The sequence below is a fragment of the Lissotriton vulgaris genome, chromosome 4_1 (assembly GCF_964263255.1).
Source record: "Lissotriton vulgaris chromosome 4_1, aLisVul1.2, whole genome shotgun sequence".
NCBI lineage: Eukaryota > Metazoa > Chordata > Amphibia > Caudata > Salamandridae > Lissotriton > Lissotriton vulgaris.
The window spans coordinates 1,359,735,624-1,359,757,333 of record NC_141691.1 but is presented as its reverse complement, the minus strand read 5'-3'; the positions used below and the strand labels follow the sequence as shown (position 1 = coordinate 1,359,757,333).

At 46.6% G+C, this 21,710-nt stretch overlaps 1 protein-coding gene across 2 annotated transcripts in view; it reads right to left on the bottom strand.

Annotated features, from left to right (window-relative positions):
• LPIN2 (lipin 2) overlaps nucleotides 1-21,710 on the bottom strand; it is a 791,695-nt gene that overhangs the window by 236,518 nt on the left and 533,467 nt on the right. For both annotated transcript variants that reach the window (XM_086965600.1, XM_086965599.1), the window contains exon 14: nucleotides 11,477-11,624. In XM_086965600.1, the coding sequence (XP_086821726.1) occupies nucleotides 11,477-11,624 (148 nt within the window). The remainder of the gene's footprint in view (nucleotides 1-11,476; nucleotides 11,625-21,710) is intronic.

Genomic DNA, 21,710 nt, shown 5'->3' with positions numbered 1-21,710 from the left:
GCATCTCTACTTTAGTATGCAGGACAATTGCTATGCATGATGCCATCATCCAGAGAATTTTCATTACAGTTCTTACTGGTGAGTAGAATGAAAAAGAGGTAGAAGCTGCTGGAATGCCATTACCATCTGCTAGTTGGTGTAAGCCTTCCATGTGACAGCATTTAGAATTTATCCTAAGAACAGTGAGACTTGCCGAGGTTGTAGACGAGATTTCCTAGACAATGCAAAAGATTGACTGCAGTCTGGGCGAGTGCCAGGCATTGGTTCCTGCAGCTGTTCTTGATCAGACTAGAAAAGGGAAGACGTGGGGACGCTCCTCCATCATCCGTGCTTAGCCAGAACAGCAAGACATTCAGCAAAGACCCGTGGAACCGTTGCAATCTCAAAAGGCAGTACTGAGAACTATTGAAATTTATCACTTACCACGAACTGGAGGTATCAAGGACAGACTGGATGGATGGAGATGTTGAAGCAGGCCTTCTTGAGGTCTAACACAGTCATAAAATATATTTTTAGAAGCAAAGGGATGATTTCTTTGATAATGGTCATATGAAAATGCCCCAACAGGACGAAGTGGTTGAGCAGCCTGAGGTTCAGGATGAGCTGCAATGTTCCTATTGGGGGATTAGGAAGCACATAGAGTATATGCCCTTCCCTCTATGGTATAGGGGTACAGACTGTACGGCATTCTTTTGAAGGAGGGTTTGAACTTCCTCTTTAAGAAGGTTAAGGTGCTGCTGGCTGAATACCCGTTGCACTGGAATGCTGAGGTGGAAGTGTGAAATTCAGCAGTAGCCCTGTTGAACTACTGCAAGTACCCATTGGTTTGAGGTGATTTCCAAAGGAGGTGTGTGGAAATTCCTTATTCTGCCTCCCTTCCCCAACAGGTGTTATGTGATCTGGCAGGGGGAATGGGCTTTGCTTGAAATGAGTTTGTGCTTAGTGTCATCGGCTCCCTTTCCAGAACCACTTCTAACCCTGCCCGTACTATTTTAGACTCTATAGTTGCCCCTTGACTATCCCCTGTTGTTCTCTTTGTGAAAGGTATGCTGTTGCTATGCTTGTAGTTGGGTGCCTTGGCTGCGCTTTACTACATTCATGGGTGTAATTTACGAAAAGTGCCCCTTGAGGTATTGTCAGGTGGTGAATGTTTGGCTGAGCATCGTACAAAGTCATGATCCTCAGAGATATAAAAAGAAGTGAACTGACCACTCTGGAGGAGGAGAAGCAGGTGGTGATGGTGAGACTGGCCTAGGTGGAGGAAGAGGTGGTGGTGTGTGTGACTGCAGTAAAGGTGGTAGTGTAGGCGAAGGTGACGCGGACAGCGCCTGCTTTGGTGTCCTAGGTAGAGGTAGAAAAGGTGCTATTTGGTCTTTTCTTTTCTTAGGTACAGGGTGCCAAGGCATGTCATTAGAGTTCCTCCTCGAATGGGAGCCTATTCTTCCTTGGAATTGGAGGACGTTTGGAAACCGCCTGTGCAGTGGAGGTTTCACAGAAAGCATCCTTAGGTCTGAGTGAATAAAAAGGCATTTTTGACAGGGGTCAACTTCCTCCACTAATCTCTTAAGAATGTGGACCTCTGAAGTTTTTGAGATCGGAGTCAAAGGGCTCTACAACCTCAGTTTCGGCTCAGACCTTGGCTGCAGGGTTTTTGGGCCCTTTGGTCGAGAAGGCATTGGAGTAGGGCATGCCTGGTGTCTCGACTCCGAAACCTCTCATCTTTGACCGAGAACCAAAGGCAGCAGTAGGTGGGCAGTTTTCTTTATAGTCAGTTCGGGGCTCGATCCAAGACGCCTTCAGGACTACGTGAGCGGTGCCCTTCCCCACAATAGCACCGTTTTTGAGGGTCTCTCTTTACCCAGTGTCTGAAATTATTATTCACAGACCTCATCATCCTGTTTGTATGTGGTCCTCCCAGCAGACTCTGAAGGGTACTCTTGGTTCTCTTTGGAGACTTCCGATGACGCGGTCTCAGGCCTGGGTTTGCACTCGACGACTGGTGCACCTGAAGGGCCCACTAACTTTTCAACATCAAGGGGACCCTACTCCCTATACAGATCGGAGGTGCACAACAGCGACTCAAACTGCATCCTCTAATTTCCCCAGCATCTCTCTGTCTCTCTCTGATACCTCAATGTCTCCTTGTACCAGAAGGCGAGGCAGAAGCCACAGTTGGCCTCCTGGTGCTCCGGAGAGTGAGGCAGAGGTTACAGGCCTTGTACAGATAAGTCCACAGGTATTTTGCATTGCAATATGGGCAGAATCGAAAGGAAGTCCACTTCCTCTGCAGATATTCTCCCCAGCAGAGTCCTAGGTAGCTGTGTTAAAAGAGCATTGAGAGCCATATATGGAACTAATCATGTGGATTGTTGCAAATGTGATTGCAATTTTCCTCTGGAACTGGCGTACCGAAGCAGGACCCGAAATTACCGCAAGCAAACACGTAATTATCGGTTCTTTAGTTTAACATGTCTGAACCAGAATGTCGAAAAACATCAATCTAAGGGTAGAGCCGGGCCCAATGCGCTTTATGGGCGATGTCACACTACATCCTATGAATCTAAGCTTCTTCAAAGAAAAAACACCTGTACTGTCCAAACCCAACACTAGATGGAGGAGTATGCAAAACATGAGTATCTACAGCCACACATGCTATAAACATGCATTTACCTTGTGAAGCAGTACAAAAGAAAAAAGAAAAGAAAAAGAAAACACAATTTAAGGAGTAACTGCACTTTAAATGTAGTCAGAAAACACATCAGTAAGTATGAAAGGAAATCTACTATTTGTGATTTGTATACGATTTACCTTGGGAGGTTTGGGGTATCCTAAACATGCATACATTTATTAAACCCTAGGAGGAAATGTGTAGGAGAGTAGGGTCTGCAATCCTATGGTCACCCCAGATTTTTGCTTTTTGCCTCACTGGTTTACGACTTTCCCTGGCTGTGGGCCTGCTAATCAGACCCACAGCCTAGCTGTTCTCTCTCTAAATTAACATCCAAGTACTTTAGGTGCATTTACCAATTGGTATTGGGTCACTCTTGTAAGTCCTTGTACATTGTACCATAGCTACCCAGGGCATAAGTGAACCCAAGGCCTACCAGGGGCTGCAGCATGTATTATGCCACCCCTGGCTGGCCATCCAAATCTGACACAACTGGCTAATCAATCAGCTGGGGCAAGGTGGTGTAGTCACCCTTTGCTTTAGATATAGTATACCTATATCTAAACCTAAAATGGACACATATACTCCTATAAGTCACTCCTATGGCAGGCCTTAACAATCCTGGATATTTACAACAAGGGGTGGTGAGGGACAGAGTCTCTGAATTAAGCAGAAAGCTCTCACCCAGTCAAGAGATCAGGGCTAGATCCAACACCGTTTTTTAGCTCACTGCACCATCCCAGTTTCAGAACCTGGCTGTATGCAAATTAGTCTGTTCCTGTCCCAGTGCATGATGGGAACAGGGCAAACCAAACTACAAAAGCCAATTCTTACACTGGGAAGGAAACAAGCTTTCTGGTGAAGAATTGGCTTGGTAGTTTAGTCTGCCCTGTTCCCATGATGCACTGGGCCAGGGACAGACTGATTTGCATATAGCCAGGTTCTGAGCTGGGATGGGGCAGTGAGATAAATAACGGTGATGGATCAAGCCCTGATCTTTGGACTGGGTAAGAGTGGTCTGTTTAACTCAGACACTCTGTTCATCACCACCCCCTTTTGTAAATCGTTTTTGGCCACTATAGGTGTGGCAGGGTATACTCAGACATGAGTCCCTTTCTCACTGCTCCATCAGGATTCAAGCAAGCCGGGCCGAAGAAGGCTGAAATGCCAGAAACCGGTCCCCGGTAGCTTGTCTCCTTTCTGGTGAAGAATTGGCTTGGTAGTTTAGTCTGCCCTGTTCCCATGATGCACTGGGCCAGGGACAGACTGATTTGCATATAGCCAGGTTCTGAGCTGGGATGGGGCAGTGAGATAAATAACGGTGATGGATCAAGCCCTGATCTTTGGACTGGGTAAGAGTGGTCTGTTTAACTCAGACACTCTGTTCATCACCACCCCCTTTTGTAAATCGTTTTTGGCCACTATAGGTGTGGCAGGGTATACTCAGACATGAGTCCCTTTCTCACTGCTCCATCAGGATTCAAGCAAGCCGGGCCGAAGAAGGCTGAAATGCCAGAAACCGGTCCCCGGTAGCTTGTCTCCTTTCTGGTGAAGAATTGGCTTGGTAGTTTAGTCTGCCCTGTTCCCATGATGCACTGGGCCAGGGACAGACTGATTTGCATATAGCCAGGTTCTGAGCTGGGATGGGGCAGTGAGATAAATAACGGTGATGGATCAAGCCCTGATCTTTGGACTGGGTAAGAGTGGTCTGTTTAACTCAGACACTCTGTTCATCACCACCCCCTTTTGTAAATCGTTAACAATCCTGGAGGCAGAGTGCTTGGAATTATGTGAGATAGTGCTCTGGCATGAGCTGAGCCTGTCTACAGCTTTCGGAACCAAGTCCTTGTTTCGATGATAACGCTATACCATATACTCCTAAGTGCATTATAACTTCACGGTTATTGCTAACTTTGGCATAGCATTATCAAAACATGTCGAGTAAGGTGTCATATGAATTGGAATACTACCCCCTCGCCAGTTCTGGCGACGGGGGTAGCATTCCACCCTTCTAGAGGGACACGACATGTATGTAACTGTGAACCCCGGTTAAAGTTAACTCGAGCCTCAGCATCACAAAATGGATGCTGCCACCACAAGTCTGACCTCCTGCTGCTGGGAGTCCTTCCAGCGAGGGAGGCTTGGACAAAGGGTTTCCTGCCTTGGGAGGTGCTAGCACCACCCCAGACAGGATTTTGTGTATTAGGTAGGACAGGCCTGAAAGGAATGAGACATGCCTGGAGCACACAAGGTGCCCTGTGCATACACTGGTTCAAACCAGTTGCTGGGGCACTCCAGCCCCAGCTCTGGCGCGAAACCGGACAAAGGATAGAGGTGTAACCACCCCCCTTCCTGGCCCCACCCATAGGAGGGACCTAGTCATAGTACAGCCCCCTTTAGGAGAATAAAGGTAGGAGCTGGTCCCATTCCAAATCAGATTATCCTGATTTGAAACTCTACAAGAAGAAACTCTGCACTTCAACGTTCTGCTCCACAGAAGACTGAAGAAATCTCCCTTGTGGCCAAGGAGTTTCCACCCTGCATCTGCAGGCACCATCAAGCGTCCTAGCGGTTCACTTTGTCGTCTTCCCGAGTGGATCCAGACTTCAGAGCCCAACGAGACCCGGATTCCCAGACCTCTCCGACCTCTACCTACATCTGCAGCACAGCTGAGATCCGTGGGTGCGACGAGACACGTGGGACCGGCCATCTTGGAGAAACTGCACTTCGCTTCCAGCACGACTTCAGAGGCATCCTTGACGAAGTGCTTTGGGGATTGAGAAGCCCCAGTCCCGAGCAGCTCCTGCACAGAAGATCAGCCCTTCAGCATCCACGAGATCTGCATGGGGCCCTTTTGCTTGATTGCTGCTCAACGCGTTGTCTGGTCACTTGCCGGCTGGCTAGTGGCCTCCTAGACAACAATCCTTGAAATCCACACCGCTGGTCTGGTTGCTCCAGACTGGCCCCTGCTTCCCTACAAAGGAAAAGCACCCCGGACCCTCCTGGTCCGCACCAGACGCCTTTTCCACTCACCGCGCGGGTTGCCTTTGCCAAGGCCTGTTGACGCCGATTCTGTATCCAACACCACCGACAGTGAGAGCCTGCATGGGACAGCTCGTGCCTCCATCCTGGATGTCGAAGACACCACCTGGTCCACGTGGCTGCTGAGTCAAGCGTCCACTCTTCACCTGATCGCGACATCATCTGGTTCCTTCCTGGTTCCACCCCAGTCACTGGCTAGTGACTGTGAACATTGTCCCCTCTGCTTTCAGGTCTCCATCTTTCTTGATCCACCCTTGGATCACTCCGGACATCTTCCATCTGGCCGCCTGCAGCATCTTTTCTTCCAGGCTCCATAGACTTCAACGGGGAAACCCGACACACTTTGACACCTATGAACCCGCAGCCCGTGGGTGAGGTAACAAGAGCACTTCGGTGCTTAAGGGTAGATTGACTCTCCTAGTGTCCAGATTTCCAGTCGGTTTAGTCCTAGCTAGTCGGAACTGTCTAATACTTACCTTTTCGTAATTTGTACTGTCCATTGACTTTGTTACGCATCTCGCGTGTGAGTTTACACTCTGCACCCGCGTCCTGTGGGTGTCCTAATACTTACCTCAGGTCAGGATAGTTTAGTCCCAGCGATCCTACAGCCTCTGGACAGCTCCATTCCTTCTATCGATTTCCTTATACCATTTACTTAGTATATGGTTTGTCGTGCCCCTAGGGCACCATTGTAATTTGTGCAACTTATCGTATTTCTCTTAAGAGTCTTGTCATGTGCTTAGCCCTCTGATCTCATAAAGAGTTCAGAGGTGTATGTTAGGTAATAAATATCTTGTTTATTTTCATAACTACGTGTGGTGTCCTTTCATTTGGTATTCAAGGGGTTATATGTGGTAAAACAGCTGGCTTCACATGCCAAAAGAGTTTAGCCTAAGACTGCTTTGTCCATGCTACCATTAGCATAGATGGTCTATAAGGTTGACTTACAACCAATCACCATAAGGGTTGTTTGGACTGATACAAGGTGATCACTAGAACTAGTGAGCATCATATATCAGGCCAACTTCTCACAAAATGTATGACTTTGTAGATTTCTGCATAACCGCCTGAAAGTATGTAAACGATGCCCCATGATTATTAGGTAATGATCACAAAGACAACAATGCTTGTCTACCCTAACTGTTATGAATGTGAGTAAATGTAGTCCCTAAAACTGCATCCGGTGTCTTTAAGCGGGCCTACCCGAATCTTTGAAAGACCCTGGTAGGATTTACGGCTCATAGAGGTATCTGTAATGTAAAATGATCTTAGTGCCTTAAAGGTCAGACCGTTTTCTAGTCAAAGAACAGGAGATCCTCCCAGTGGTAGCTGGCGACTTTTTTAAACTGGTGAGCATAAATGTTGGTGCCAAGTTTCACAGAGTGAGCAACACTGACAGAAAGGGGTTCCAATGAATTTCTTCCCCAGAGAAAATTTAGTACATCAGGAAAAATCATGCATTTTACAGCAAATTTTGATAAAGAATTTGGTTAGGCAATTCTGAAGGGGTGCTCTACCAGAAATGACTAATGGAAGGCAACAGTAACTAAAAAAAACATTATGAAAGAGATCATCATTCAATACCAATGTCCATTGTTCTTAAATTAATTAATGTAATTGGAGCTCTAAGTTCAGTTCTATTGAAATTAAACTACAGTGGACACTATAAGTTTGTTGTTGTTAGCTCTCACCTACATAGAGCTTTTAGAGGTCTGTGTGAAAGACCAAAAATGTACATTGGGATATATTCAAGCCCACAAATTGATTACATTTCTTGTCAGTCCGCTTGCTTCTTATTAGTCTATTTCCCTGGAGCATAACCTTTTTAACATCCTTTTTAATGGACAACATGTATCCTTCCACTCATCACATTTGGTGAAGCAGGTTTTTTCTTTTTCAGGGAGCATTCCATGAAAGTGTGAATGGGGTAGCAAAGGTCCAGGGATTTTAAGGCTTGAACAACACTTGAATAAGTAGTATTGATGGGTGGGTGGAGACACACTCGAAGCTCTGGACCTCTTGGGCTTCAAATAAAGAGACAGTTTTGAAAAGTGGTAAGTGTGTTCTCCACAGAAAATCACATCAGTTTTTCAAGATTAATATCCATTCTTTCCAGATCGTGGTATGGAGGACAGAGACATTTTTGTTTGCAGTGAAGTTTCTTTATTTTTATTCATAGAACAAGGACAGCCGACACGTGTTTCGCCCCCTCTTGGCGATTTGCGCCGGGGCTTTCTCAAGGCTAGGTTGGCTAAATCACGTAGACAGTTGTCGTTTCCATATATTTACAGTGTCCCGAATACGAAAATATAATTCCTCAAAGGTAAAACATTTTTTGTTAGGCTGATGCCCCTGATCCTAAAGTCCTCCACCATGTCGGAAAGACTTTAGGATCAGGGGCATCAGCCTAACAAAAAATGTTTTACCTTTGAAGAATTATATTTTCGTATTTGGGACACTGTAAATATATGGAAACGACAACTGTCTACGTGATTTAGCCAACCTAGCCTTGAGAAAGCCCCGGCGCAAATCGCCAAGAGGGGGCGAAACACGTGTCGGCTGCCCTTGTTCTATGAATAAAAATAAAGAAACTTCACTGCAAACAAAAATGTCTCTGTCCTCCATACCACGATCTGGAAAGACTGGATATTAATCTTGAAAAACTGATGTGATTTTCTGTGGAGAACACACTTACCACTTTTCAAAAAAAGCATTCCATGAAAGTGCATGTGTGTTCTTGCTCTCTCCCTTGTGTGCTAGTTTCCACCATCAGATTGCGAGAGTAAGAAGAGCTCGTTCTGGGGGCAGGCGTTTCTCTGTGCAGGTGGCGTCTCTTTGGAACTCTCTGCCCCTCAGGATTCGCTCGGAGCCCAAGATCCTACCATTTAGGAAACTTCTTAAGACCCACTTGTTTCCACAGTAGTGATTAGCTGAATATCTCCTTCTGGTCTGTTGCGCCGGGATGCCCCCGGGTAAGCTGAGCGCATTATAAATTTCATATTATTATTATTATTATTATTATTATTGCTCCACAAGTGCTCAGTTTTCCTCCCCATCCCTCCAAGCTTGACTTCTACAGTATACAAGAGAGCAGACTTCAAGGGTTGTGTTTGTTTCATCTCCTGCATTCCACATATTGCATGAAAGTACAGGCCTTGGTACAAACCAGCTTTTATGTCAAGGGGGAAGGAGGAGGGTTGCTGCACTTACTCAGCTGGGACTTGAGGCCAAAGGTGTATTTAACATGACTGAAACGGAGATGTCTCTTCTCCTGGAGGCCCATGAATATGCTCTCTGGGCTACTGCAGAGGGCCAAATGGATGAGCATTTGTTCTTTTTAAGTTCTGTTAAGTCTGCTCAGTAAAATGTATTTGAAAATTACCCCATGTAATTGTTTTAATCTGAAAGTATTAATGAATCCAATGTGTAGTTTGAAGATACCTTAAGAATTATATGTGCTTTCCTTGAGTATTTTGATTCTTTTTTTTTTAAATACAAATCTTTAAAAACAAGCATAGGCAAAGCCAACAACTTTGTGGGCACATTTGAAAGGTTAGATGTATTTGCTTTGCCGATGGCTGTTTTATTTGATATGAGGCGGCACTGGTAAAAACAAAAATAGCACACAACCAGTTTGGGGAAGTGTTTTTTAATGCAATAACCTGATAAGTATGCCCCCAGAAAGCATCAACTTTTTTTTTTGCAAACCCTTGAAATTGCAAGTTGCACAATCTTTATACAATAATCATTGCTCTTCATGACAAGAAAGAACTGCTGTCTTTTGGATTCAATACACCTTCTCCAAATTGATGCAGTCAAATAAAAAAAAAGAAAGTGTTAAAAATAAAACGGATTGAACAAGCTACACTTTATGGAGGCAATGTTAAAAACTACTGCATGCACCCCACCGCAGGGTTACTATATTATGGCTTCTGCTGGACTTAAATACTCTTCATTTATTCATTTGATGTGTATGAAAGAATCTGGATAAAAGTATTTCAGTGAATCTTGGCTCATCTCTGCTGGCTGATCTGCACCAAAGTTGGCTGATGGCTCAGATGTCTGGAAACCAAGCATGCAGGGACTGCCTCAGGCAGAGCCAACACAATAAGATGATGGACGGAGCGTTGAAACTCTTAGAGACACTCAACCCCAGTCACTATTAGATCTGGGTTAAATCCATCATCGTTCTTCTGCTAACTTCGCCAACCCAGTTCAGACCCAGCTATATGCAAATCAGTCTTGACCCTTTTCCTCATGGGAACCGTCCATCCCGAACTGCCAAGCAAGGTCTTCCCTGGACCGGAAACAAGCATCCTGGGAATGGTTTCAGGGTAACACCCCTAATCAGCCAGGCTAGCTTGAATTCAGTGGCAATGTGAGCAAGGGAGCCACATCTGGGCGGCCAGTTTCATCTCAGAAAGAGGCTGTGGATGCCTATGAGTGAGCGGGTGCTGGAATTGGGAGTGGGTATCAGTGCAGTCATGAGCTGTAAGATTAGAAGCTAGTTTGAACTCCTGCACAACATGGTGTTATTATTTTATTTAAAGAGTTTTATATAAGTGCTGGCTAGACCCGAAGGTATCAGAGCGCTTTACATGAGAATCAACAATGTAATAGAAAAAGATCAGCAATTACACAACACATCAAAAAATAGGCAATACAATTAGGAGAGGTGGGAAAGGAGAGATAAAAGTGGTGGAGGGGCAGGGGAGGTGAGAGAGGGAGGATAAGGGAAGAGACGACAAGGAGAGACGAAAGGAAGTCTGTCTAAAGCCCAGCTGGGTAGGTGACGGCCAAGGAGAGAATCCACGGCCCATCTCCCCTATAGCTAAACCAGGTAGCTCCATCAGGCATCAGACAGAATAGTTCAGTCTCGATACATTGAGAGAAAAGAGAAGGAGACATAAATAGAGGGAGGTGAGAGTGGGAGGATAAGGGAACAGACAACAAGGAGAGACCAAAGGAAGTCTGTCTAAAGCCCGACTGGGTAGGTTAAGACCAAAGGAGGGAATCCACGGCCCATATCTCCTACAGCTAAACCAGGTAGCTCCGTCGGGAATCAGACTGAATAGTTCAGTCTCGATACATTGAGAGAAAAGAGAAGGAGAGACATAAATAGAGGGAGGATGCGGGAGGAGACGACAGGAGAGACGAAAGGAAGTGCAACAATGTGGTTCAACAATATAACAGAAAAAGATCAACTATTAGACATTATATCAAACAATCAGCAAAACAATAGGAGAGGAGAGAAAGGAGAGAGAGAAGTAGTGGGGGGTAGGGGAGGTGAGAAAGTGAGGATAAGGGAAGAGACAACAGTAGAGACGAAAGGAAGTCTGTCTAAAGACCAACTTGGGCGGTGACGACCAAAGGAGGTAATCCACGGCCCATCTCCCCTATAGCTAAACCAGGTAGCTCCATTGGGCATCAGGCAGAATAGGTCAGTCTCAATAAATTGGGAGAGGAGAGAAGGAGAGAAATAAAAAGAGGGAGGAAGCGAGAGACTTTAATGATATTTCAAAATGACAGAAAAGATAATTCATTTAAGGAGGACATTTTGTAAGATAATGTATTCTACTTAGTACTGCCAGAACAGTCTAATGTCACTGGAATAATAGACCATACATGAAAAAGGGCCCTTCTCAAAATACACAAACAGATCCACCTAGAAAATTGATCATGGAATGCTTTGCTATTAGCAGGAGATTGTTTCCATACAGCAACCCTTTCACAGATGAGCTTCATGACATAACAAAACATACTCACTATTTTGTCAGATGAGAGTCGAAGTGTTTTTTTGTAGGTAGTCACGCCTCCATGAATCGAATGCTCCACTCGCGAGGGTTCATTAGCAATTGTTTCTTTTATTTCATGCGACATCTCGTCGTCACTTGAAGAATCATTGTTTGAAGGTCTGTGGGGCAAACAAAGATCTATTCAGCAGGTCATTCATGCCACTGGTTTGTATTCTGCTCACACCCTTTGCTGCTGTAATCTATTAAATACGTTTTAAAAGATTTGACCCTTCATGAAAAGCTAGACAACACAGCAGATAATTAGTGGATTGAGGGATACATAACTCAAATACTACTTAAAATGCAATCTACTCTAAATTGGTGACTTTCAATAATTGGATAACGAAGTCAATGATATTGTTTAGATTTAATTATATGTCTTTCTAGAAACAATAACTATCAGTTGGGACTGGAACATCTCATGTTACTTCAAATTCTTTGTTTCCTGCAAGTTTGTCTGTTTCATGAACTCAAATTTAAGTCTAACATATATAATACTAATACAGGGACGTAGTCATACCCTATTTTCCTATTCCAGGAGAACATCGCATATAAGCCTCAAAGAAGCCATATTGCATTCATATTACCAGCAAAAAAGGGGGGTTGGGAGAGCACACCTCTAATAACAAAATAATTGCGTAATCTAAAACTATAGAAATATGCAATACAATGGTGCTACAGTGTAACACGTGCTGTCTTACAAGTGTAGGTTAGACGAAGAAAGAAGATGCTGCCAACGGGGGTAGCAAACACTGTGCACTGATGTCCCTGGGGACTTTCAAAAATTGTAAAACAATATTCAACAGTCAATAACAGCTCATGATCAACACGATATTATTTGCAAAATGATTGTATTCATCAGTAATTCATTATATAAACCAACATGGTAATATATGATATAATTACAATAGCATATCATCTATTCAACTGATGTATTACAATGTATGATCATTACATCATGAACAATACAAATGTTACAACATTAAGGTATGTCAATAATGCGATTCTTGCGAACAGCCCGATGCATTTCGGGGCGGTGCTGTCCCTTCCTCAGGGGAAATCTAAAAGGAAAACACAGTACAACTCATATCTAATGAGATACAATATAGCTTGATACACATCAGACAACCGCTTATTAAGGGGAATCCAATCAGATGTGTACAGGAGAAAAAACTCAATAATTTGATCAATACTAACACAATAGAACTGACCAAACACAGTGAAAACTCAAGAGTGTGAACTATAAGTGTGTGGAGCTAAGACGGAACTAAAACAACACCCAAGATACATGCATAAAACCGTGAATACGTGTTTGCCAAATACAGTGCAACCTAAAGTGATAGCAACACAATGCGTCTTAATAATGGGTGCATAATGAAAGAATTATGTTGAGTAGGGTAAGGAAAACAAAAACACCACGTGCGCACACTGAAGTGAGAAAGATGTAATGAACCAAGCAGAAGCGAACCACCTCCACTACCTGGCTGAAGAGTAGAGGAAAGAGCTGAGGACGTGGAGAGTCAGACTTTCAGGAGTAACCTTCAGATCCTGGGCATGGCAGAACGTGTGGATCCGGTGTCATATCTGGAAGAGTGGATGAAACCCTTCATGCCAAAACAGGCACTAACCCCCCTTTTTCTCATTTGAGAGGGCTGGGATTTCCTGGATGCCGACCCCCTTGAGATCTGGACTCCAGCCACTTCTGGTGAAGCATCTGCATTACAGGGACTGGGGCACAATCCTCTAGGAGGATTGGACAGCAGAACCACTGAAGATGGACAATCATCAAATCATGTGGTTTCCTGATTATACCTATGCTGTCCAATGTCAGCTGACCTCTTTCACCAGAGTCGAATGCAGACTGCGAGAGCTGGTACTTAAGTACACATATTTATTTTTGCCAAAATTACAAATCACAGCTCAGAACAATTCACATTTCTGTGAAGATCCAATAGCAGCCTGGGACTGGACAGAGAAATTCTCCTCATTAACGGCTCGCACATGGACACCCCGGGAACGCATTCGCAAAATGAGTCATAACTGGCCTAAGCCCAGGGAGCACTGAGATACAGCCCCCACAGAGAGCCACACAGAAGGAAGCCAGAGCTTCAGGTCTAGAAATTGCAGCAAGATTCTGTACAGACTCCAGACTCCGATCACACTGTCTCTTCCAGCGATGCAGAGTCCAATTCTTGCCAGCTATCTCTGATGGTCTAGGGGGGGCCTTCCAGATGTCACGGCTCAAATGGCAGTAGAGCTGCTTTGACTCTTTACTGTTGATGCCGCTGCGTGATTGCGCCTCTGATACACTGGGGCTCTTTCCCTCTCCTTTCCCCTACCCTACGGCAACTACCTGCGGGTAACGCTCACTCTCACTGCCATGTCTTAATGCTTCAGGTGAGCGCACCTTGCAATCGCTCGCCCCCACACAAATCCTGGCTTTGATTTGCATTCATAGGCTCCCTCACACAATTAGGTGCTTATTATTATTATTCTCAGGCTTCTTGGGACTACATGCAGTGTAATATTAGAGATACATCCCTTCCCCATTTGAAGGTTCTCCCACTAGTTCTTTCAGTTTGGACGGAGAGATGTGTGCTCTCTGCCATTTAAAGTTTTGTTTTCATAGTTCTTTAAAAAGGAACTGCCATTCTAACATTCCCTATAGGTAGACAGGCTGGTGCTATGGGACCTTGAGCTTCTTATAGTTTGGTGTTGCTGTTGCAGACTCACTCCTTAGACACTCTACAGATGGCTTTTGGCAGTTCTAGATGCCCCACAGAATATAACACAGTAAAGTGGAACATATGAGGCAGGCGAAAGGCTAGCAAGCGCTTCACTGTTATACCTATTTGAAGAGCAGGGCGACACAGAGCTTTGTTACAAGAGACCCACTTCACGATCAGGAAGCTTCCCGGCTGCAGATGAGATAGCAGGGTCAGGTCTACTCTGCGGGATACTCTTCCTACGCTAGGGTGTAGCGGACGTAGATCACATTGGGTATTTGGTTTCAGCCATCAGCCTCAGAAACCAATAAGGAAGGGACATATGAGCTATTGCAAAGGCTCTTTGATGGGTCTACCTTTGTTCTTGGTTTCATATACTTCTGGGCTTTGCTGCCATTGCAAATTGCTCAATGGGATAATGGGGGTGAATGTAATTGTTTCTTAGACAATTCTTGAAAGGTCATTTCCTACCCTTCTACAAACATCCACTGCTCACAATGCTAACACCATATGGGGGCAGATGTATCAAGATACCCATTTGCGATTCTCAAATAGAGATTTTTTGAGAATCGCTATTGGAGAATTACAAAATAGTATGCATCTAAAAATTCGCAAATTTTTAGCGATTTCTTAAAATTCCTTAATTGCGATTAGCAATTGCTAATCGCAATTAAGGAATAATTTCCCATTCATTTCTTTTGGCCAGGAGGCCCATAGGAAGGATTGGGAAATTATTCTCAATTTGTGATTCGCAACTTGCTAATCGCAAATTGAGAATAATTTCAAGGGTGCAAGGGTCTCTTAAGGACACCCTGCTGCACCCCTGAAATTAACATGTGTGCGCATATGGCGCACATACATGCCCTAAGGGCATGTATGAGCGCCACATGGCACCTTTACAAATGTAATGTGTCTTGTAAAGCGCACTGCTGCCCTGAGGCGTCGTGGCGCTGTAGACCGCTGGGGAACCCGTCCTGGCTATCCCTGTGAGATGGTTCCTACTGGGTATCTCCAAGGTGAAACCAGGCATCCCCGGCAAATGTGGGGGGCCGTTGTAGAGATGAGGCAAGCTAATGCCCAGAGTTGCCGAGTGTGATCCCTGGTTAGAGTAAGCACCGAGGCGAGAATTATCGACCCTGGTCCACGACCCTGCCGCGTCGGGAATTGAACCCTGGTCCGGCCGTTCTCTGCTTCCGGGTCTGCCGCCTCTAACCAGTGAGCCACACCACTCCACTGCCAAAAAGTGCATTTGTAAAAGAATTCGCAAATTACCACCAACTACAAGTTGGTGGTAATTTGCGATTTCTTAATGTGGATTAGCAAAAAAAAAAAAAAAAGCTTGATGCATAGCATTTAAGGAATCGCAAAATTGCGATTCCTTAAATGCTTGAGCAAAATAAGGAATCACAATTTTTGCGATTCTTTGTTTTGCGATTTTGCTCATACATCCCAAAACACAGTTTGAGATTCGCAAAGGACGGAATTCTGCGAATTCCGGCGTTTGCGAATCGCAAACGGCTTCATACATCTGGCCCATGGTGCTGGGTAAGTCACTGCGGCCTCCTGACATTTGGCAGCACCGCAACCTTTCCTCTATGGTTTACTCTTTATTTCACCCCCACCTAATAGGCTACATGGGCACCTGAATAGAATAATATTCTACTCCAGGTTAGGTACCCTGGCTAAGCATGCAGACTATCTCAGCCGCACCATTTCTGATTACAATCCAATGCAGGTGAAACTCGGGCAGGGACAATCACGCTCCACTATTTCCACTTGGCACATGCAACCCAAAATACTACAGGATGCGACTTTCCACAGCTTGCTTCGAACCGGGACTATGGAATTCTGCATCTTCTTGAGAGGTTGAAAGGGAGGCAATTAACGCAGCAGTCAGAGGGTAATGCATTGGTGCAGTGGTGGGTGCGCAACAAGGCTCAAGAAACAACTCCTGACATTTGGAAACTCCCTTATCTCTCTAGAATGTAAGCAACTATCCCATCGCACCCCCAATTGCCCTTTAATACAGGAGCACACTTGCAAAGCATTAAATGTCAAAGTCAAGTTTAGCAGTTTAACAGTGCTGATTAAGTCTGCAGTGGCAGACTGGGATCCATGTTTTACCGTGTCCCACTTAGGGTGGCACAACAAGTACAGCAGTCCCCGAGGGGCCACTATGACTTACAGCCCCTGGGTACTCCTGGTACTAGGGCATACAAGTAAGTTAGGCTATGCCAATTGGGTATAAGACAATTAAAAATACAGCATTTTAAGGGTCAGAGCACATGCAGAGTCCTGATTAGCAGGGCTTGGGCATTTCAGAGTCCCTACACCAGTACATAATAGTCCAAATGAAGCAAAAGGTGGGGGTGAACCTGCAAAATGCTTGTTTTCTTACACCTGCATAAATTGATGTTGGTGTCTTTCAGTGACAGAGAATAAAGGAAGATCATTGATAGCTATGCCATGGGTGGTAATATCACTGCAACCTCCGGCAAATCTGAGGGGGGTGTAAACCGCTAGAAAGAGTATACATTTCAGTAGAGAACAAACCTCTCTGATACATCAAATAAAAGTACAACTACAAGCAAAGAGTATCACAGGAACAAGATGGGCTCAATATGGACAATGGACTCTTGGAATGTTGCAGGTTGGCTGAATAAGAGTTCTAGAGACAAATTATTCTTAAGTCTGCAGATATTTTTACAAGATGCTTGGTTGTTTGGTCAACAGATGCTCCTGATGATTCAAGCTATTTGACATATTGAAACGCAGCAGTAAGGACTAATGTCAAAGGCAGATACTCTGGACAGTGTGTTTTTACTGTTCTTTAGTACACAATGTTAAGAACTTAAAAGTTAGCAACTAACTCCTGCCAAGTGATGTTAACCTGCAAAAAGTAGTCAGGAATGATATCATCCAGATCATATAGTCGTAGCCAATATGTAATGTCAAGGAAACAGAACACTAATCAGTGAACAACATGCATGATAATGAGGCAAGAGTACAGAATTATCAGAAAACCTACATGCACAAATTATTTAATCGGAAGCCGAATGAGAGGTTCCACATTTGCCTGTTGGGTTACATGGGTAGATCCTGTCAGATATTTCTGCAAGATATGTGCTCTTTGATGGAGCAACTCAATTTATAATCAAGTATATGTAATTAAAAGAGAAGCACTGAAACTGATATTTTTGGTGAGTCAACAACGCTTGAAGATAGGGGCGTGGCCAAGGAGAATAGGATGGCGGACGCGAGCTGATCGAGCTCTGCGCCACACTCCCTTCACACTGACAACCACACAGTGATGGATGACCATGTGGCCCCCTACATCACCACACTGGGGGCACCAATCTGAGCCTGTCTTGGCTAGCGACGCTGACTGCCAAGCTCAACAAGACGCTACATTACTACCCGTGCTGTCTGCGAGGCCCAGAGCCTCCTAACAGGCCTGCTGCAGACTTTGTAATTACCACGTGGTTGATCGCATGCGGTGCACTGGTCAGAGGTGGCAGGTTTGCTGGCACTACCCGCTTCACATCTCTCATGCATCGTCATAGCCCTCAGGTCCTTTCTGTGGACCATATAGTCCTGCCCCCCCCGTTGCGGTCCTCGGAAACCCTAACAGGACTCTGCTTGCCGTGCCGTTGCAGGCAGCCGTTTGTGCTCTGCAATCCCCTCTGTGACATTCAATGTGTGGCCGAGTCCTGGTTGGCCTGGCATCGAGACCCCACTAAGCTACAGACACACAAGTTACTTACCTTCGGTAACGATATATCGGTAAGAACAGTAGTTAGTATTAGATTCCTTACCTTAGAATATCCCCAGGCGTCAGACTGGATCCGGAAACTTTTGCGTAGCAGTACCCTTGCGCGTCCGTAGGCGGCATCTGCAGCGCCGCGTCCGTCGTCGGCGCCGGGATGACGTCGCCGGAGTACATAAGACTCCGCCCTCGCGCGCTGACGTCAGTTCTTATACACAGCTTTTCCGCGCCAGAAGCGCAGAGCCATGATAAAAACCAACACTGGTGCCATGAAACTAGGGCCCTGAAAGGGGATGACCTTAACCCTAGACATCGGTTCGCAGAACGGGGAGGATGGGTGAGGCCGTAGTGAATCTAATACTAACTACTGTTTCTTACAGATATATCGTTACCGAAGGTAAGTAACTTGTGCATCTGAAAGAAACAGGTTAGTATTAGATTCCTTACCTTAGAATAGATACCCCAGCAATACCAACCCCGGTGGTGGGTCTGCGAACCAATAATCACACTAGAAAGTCCTGGAGGACGGAACGGCCAAAGAAGCCATCCCTCCGGACTTGGCTGTCCAGACAGTAGTGTCTTGCGAACGTGTGCAGCGAGGCCCACGTAGCTGCCTGACAGATGTCCTGCAAGGGGACTGCCAAGGGCAGTAGTAGCTGCCGTGGCCCGAGTGGAATGGGCCCTCAGACCAACAGGAGGCTCCTTCTTAGCCAAAGAGTAGCATGCCTTGATGCACAACACGACCCACCGAGAGATGGTCCATTTGTGCACCGCCCGTCCTTTCTTAGCGCCCACGTAACCAACAAAGAGTTGGTCATCCACCCGGAACTGGCGTGTGCGATCCAGATAGTATGAGAGTGCACGTTTTGGGTCCAGACGCTCTTCCTCTTTAGAGGGATGCGGTGGCAGAAAGAAGGCGGGCAAGGTATTGGACTGCCCGATGTGGAAGGCTGTGACTACGTTGGGCAGGAAAGAGGGTCTTGTCCGCAACACAACCTTGTCCGGATGGACAGAAAGGAAAGGAGGCTTGGAGGAAAGAGCCTCGAGCTCACTCACTCTCCTGGCAGAGGTGATGGCAACCAGGAAAGCAGTCTTAAGTGTAAGAAGACAGAGAGGACAGTTATGAAGCGGCTCAAAGGGAGCGCACATCAGGTAAGTTAGAACCAGGTTCAAGTCCCACTGGGGTATCACGAAAGGAACAGGGGGGAACATATGAGTGATGCCCTTCAAGAACCTAGTAACAATCGGGGACTTGAACAAAGAAGGCTGATCAGGTAGCCTTAAGAAAGCGGAAAGGGCAGAAAGGTAGCCCTTGATAGTGCCCAGAGCAGAGCCCTGCTGGGCAAGAGAAAGAAGAAAGAGGAGAACCTCAGAAAGGGGGGCAGAGAGTGGATCCACAGCCATGCCACAAATCTGTTCCACCTGCAGGCGTATACCTACTTTGTGGAGGGACGCCTGGCTGCCAGAATCACATTACAAACTTCAGGAGGCAAGTCAAATGGCCTCAACTGTCGCTGCTTAATCTCCAAGCATGGAGGTGGAGACTGGACAGGTTCGGGTGGAGGACCGTCCCCTGCTGCGACAGAAGGTCCTCCTGAAGAGGCAGACGAATAGGGGAATCGACAGACATGCTGAGTAGCTCGGGATACCAATATCTTCGTGCCCAGTCCAGAGCCACAAGGATAACTTGGGGACGGTCGTGTTTGATCTTCTTCAGCACTCTGGGCAGAAGTGGTATGGGCGGAAAGGCGTACAACAGACTGCAACTACACTTGCGACGAAAAGCGTCTCCGAGCGAGTGCCGCATTGGAAATTCCAACGCGCCGAACTGATGACATTGCGCGTTCTCTTCTGTGGCGAATAGATCTAACCAAGGCTCTCCCCACTGCTGAAAGAGGCCTTGCGCCACGTCCGAGTTCAGACGCCATTCGTGATCCGTCATACACCGGCGGCTGAGTTCATCCGCCCTGGCGTTCAGGGAACCCGCCAGGTGTTGAACCACCAGGGTCAAGCCCTGATGTTCCAGCCACTGCCAGAGGCACAGAGCCTCCTGGCACAGGGCCCACGACCCCACCCGCCCTGTTTGTTGCAGTACCACATGGCGGTGGTGTTGTGCGTGAACACCTGCACTATACTCCCCCGGACAGAGGGGAGGAATGCCTTCAGTGCAAGCCAGATCGCCCGCAGCTCCAGAAGGTTGATGTGAAGCCGGGACTCCGCCGGAGACCAGAGGCCTCTGATCTCCGCCTCTCCCATGTGGCCCCCCCAGCCCTGGAGGGACGCGTCCGTCACAACTACATGCTCCGGTTGGGGTAGGGAGAGGGATCTGCCGCTGACCCAATTGCAGTCCGTGAGCCACCACTGCAACTGTCTTGCAGTGTCCTCCCAGATCAAGACATGGTCGGACAAGTTGCCATGATGCTGAGCCCACTAAAACATCAGGTCCCACTACAGAGCCCGCATCCGCCAATTGGTGTGATCACCAGAAGGATGCAGGAGGCCATCAGCCCCAGAAGACGCAGCGTCAACCTGACCGTGACTCGGGATAACGGCTGAAAGATCGGAATCAGAGCCTGAATATCCTGAACCCGCTGTTCGAGAGGATAAACTAGAAACTGCGCCGAGTCTAGCACCGCTCCGATGAAGAGAAGCTTCTGAGAGGGACACAGGTGTGACTCCGGCAAATTGATGGAGAACCCCAGCAGGTGCAGGAGGTCGGCCGTAATCTCGAGGTGGCTGACGACTGTCTGGGGCGAGCCCGCCTTCAACAACCAGTCGTCGAGGTAGGGGAAGACTGAAACCCCTTGTGAGAAGGCGGCCCGATATGCAGCGTTCGCTGTTCTAGCGACCACTATGTATCGTTCCAACGACCCTTATGGTGATTGGTTGTAAGTCAACCTTAGACCAGCTATCCTAGTAGCGTGGATACGAGCAGTCTTCGGGCTAAACTCTAGAGGGCGTGTTAAGCCAGCTGTAATACCATCACATACCCCTTGAACACCAAGTGAAAGGACACCACACAAGTGTTATGAAAATAAACAGTATATTTATTAAGAATCGCAACAGCCCTGGACTCTTTATGAGGACAGGGTACTAAGCACAGAACCAAAAGCTCTTAGAAAATACTTCAAGTGCACAATTAAAAACAAGTGCCCGAGGGCACGGAAAGTTTAGTGGTCTCGGGCGGACCCGATAAGGCAAGTCAGAAGCGAGGGACTCGGGACCCTAGAGTAAGGAGGCTATGCAGGCACCGGAATGCCGAAGTAACCTAGCCACGAGGGCTGCGGCTGCACAAGTCTTACAGGCGTCGGGGGTCTTCGCTGACGAGCCAGGAGCCGGAAGAAAAGGAGTTGCTGGCCGGCGACCAGTGATGAATAGTTCGTAGAGATCCAAGCCTGGATCAGTGATTGTTGACACCTGAAAGCAGAGGGGACCAAGTTCGTACTACTAGCCAGTAGTCAGAGGGTACCAGGAAGGCACCGGATGGCCGTCACCTCGACTAGGTGAGTGGGCGACGCTAGGCTCTGTAGTCTCACGGACCAGGAGACGTTGTCGGCGACCAGGATGGAGGTGCGAGCTGTCCCACGAAGGTTGATGCTGTCGGCGTCGCTGGGCCCAGGATTGGGGCAACAAGCCTTGGCAGATCTCAGGGCCACGTGGTGGGCCTAAGATGGCGTCTTGAGTGGACCAGGAGGGTCCGGAGTGCTCCTCTC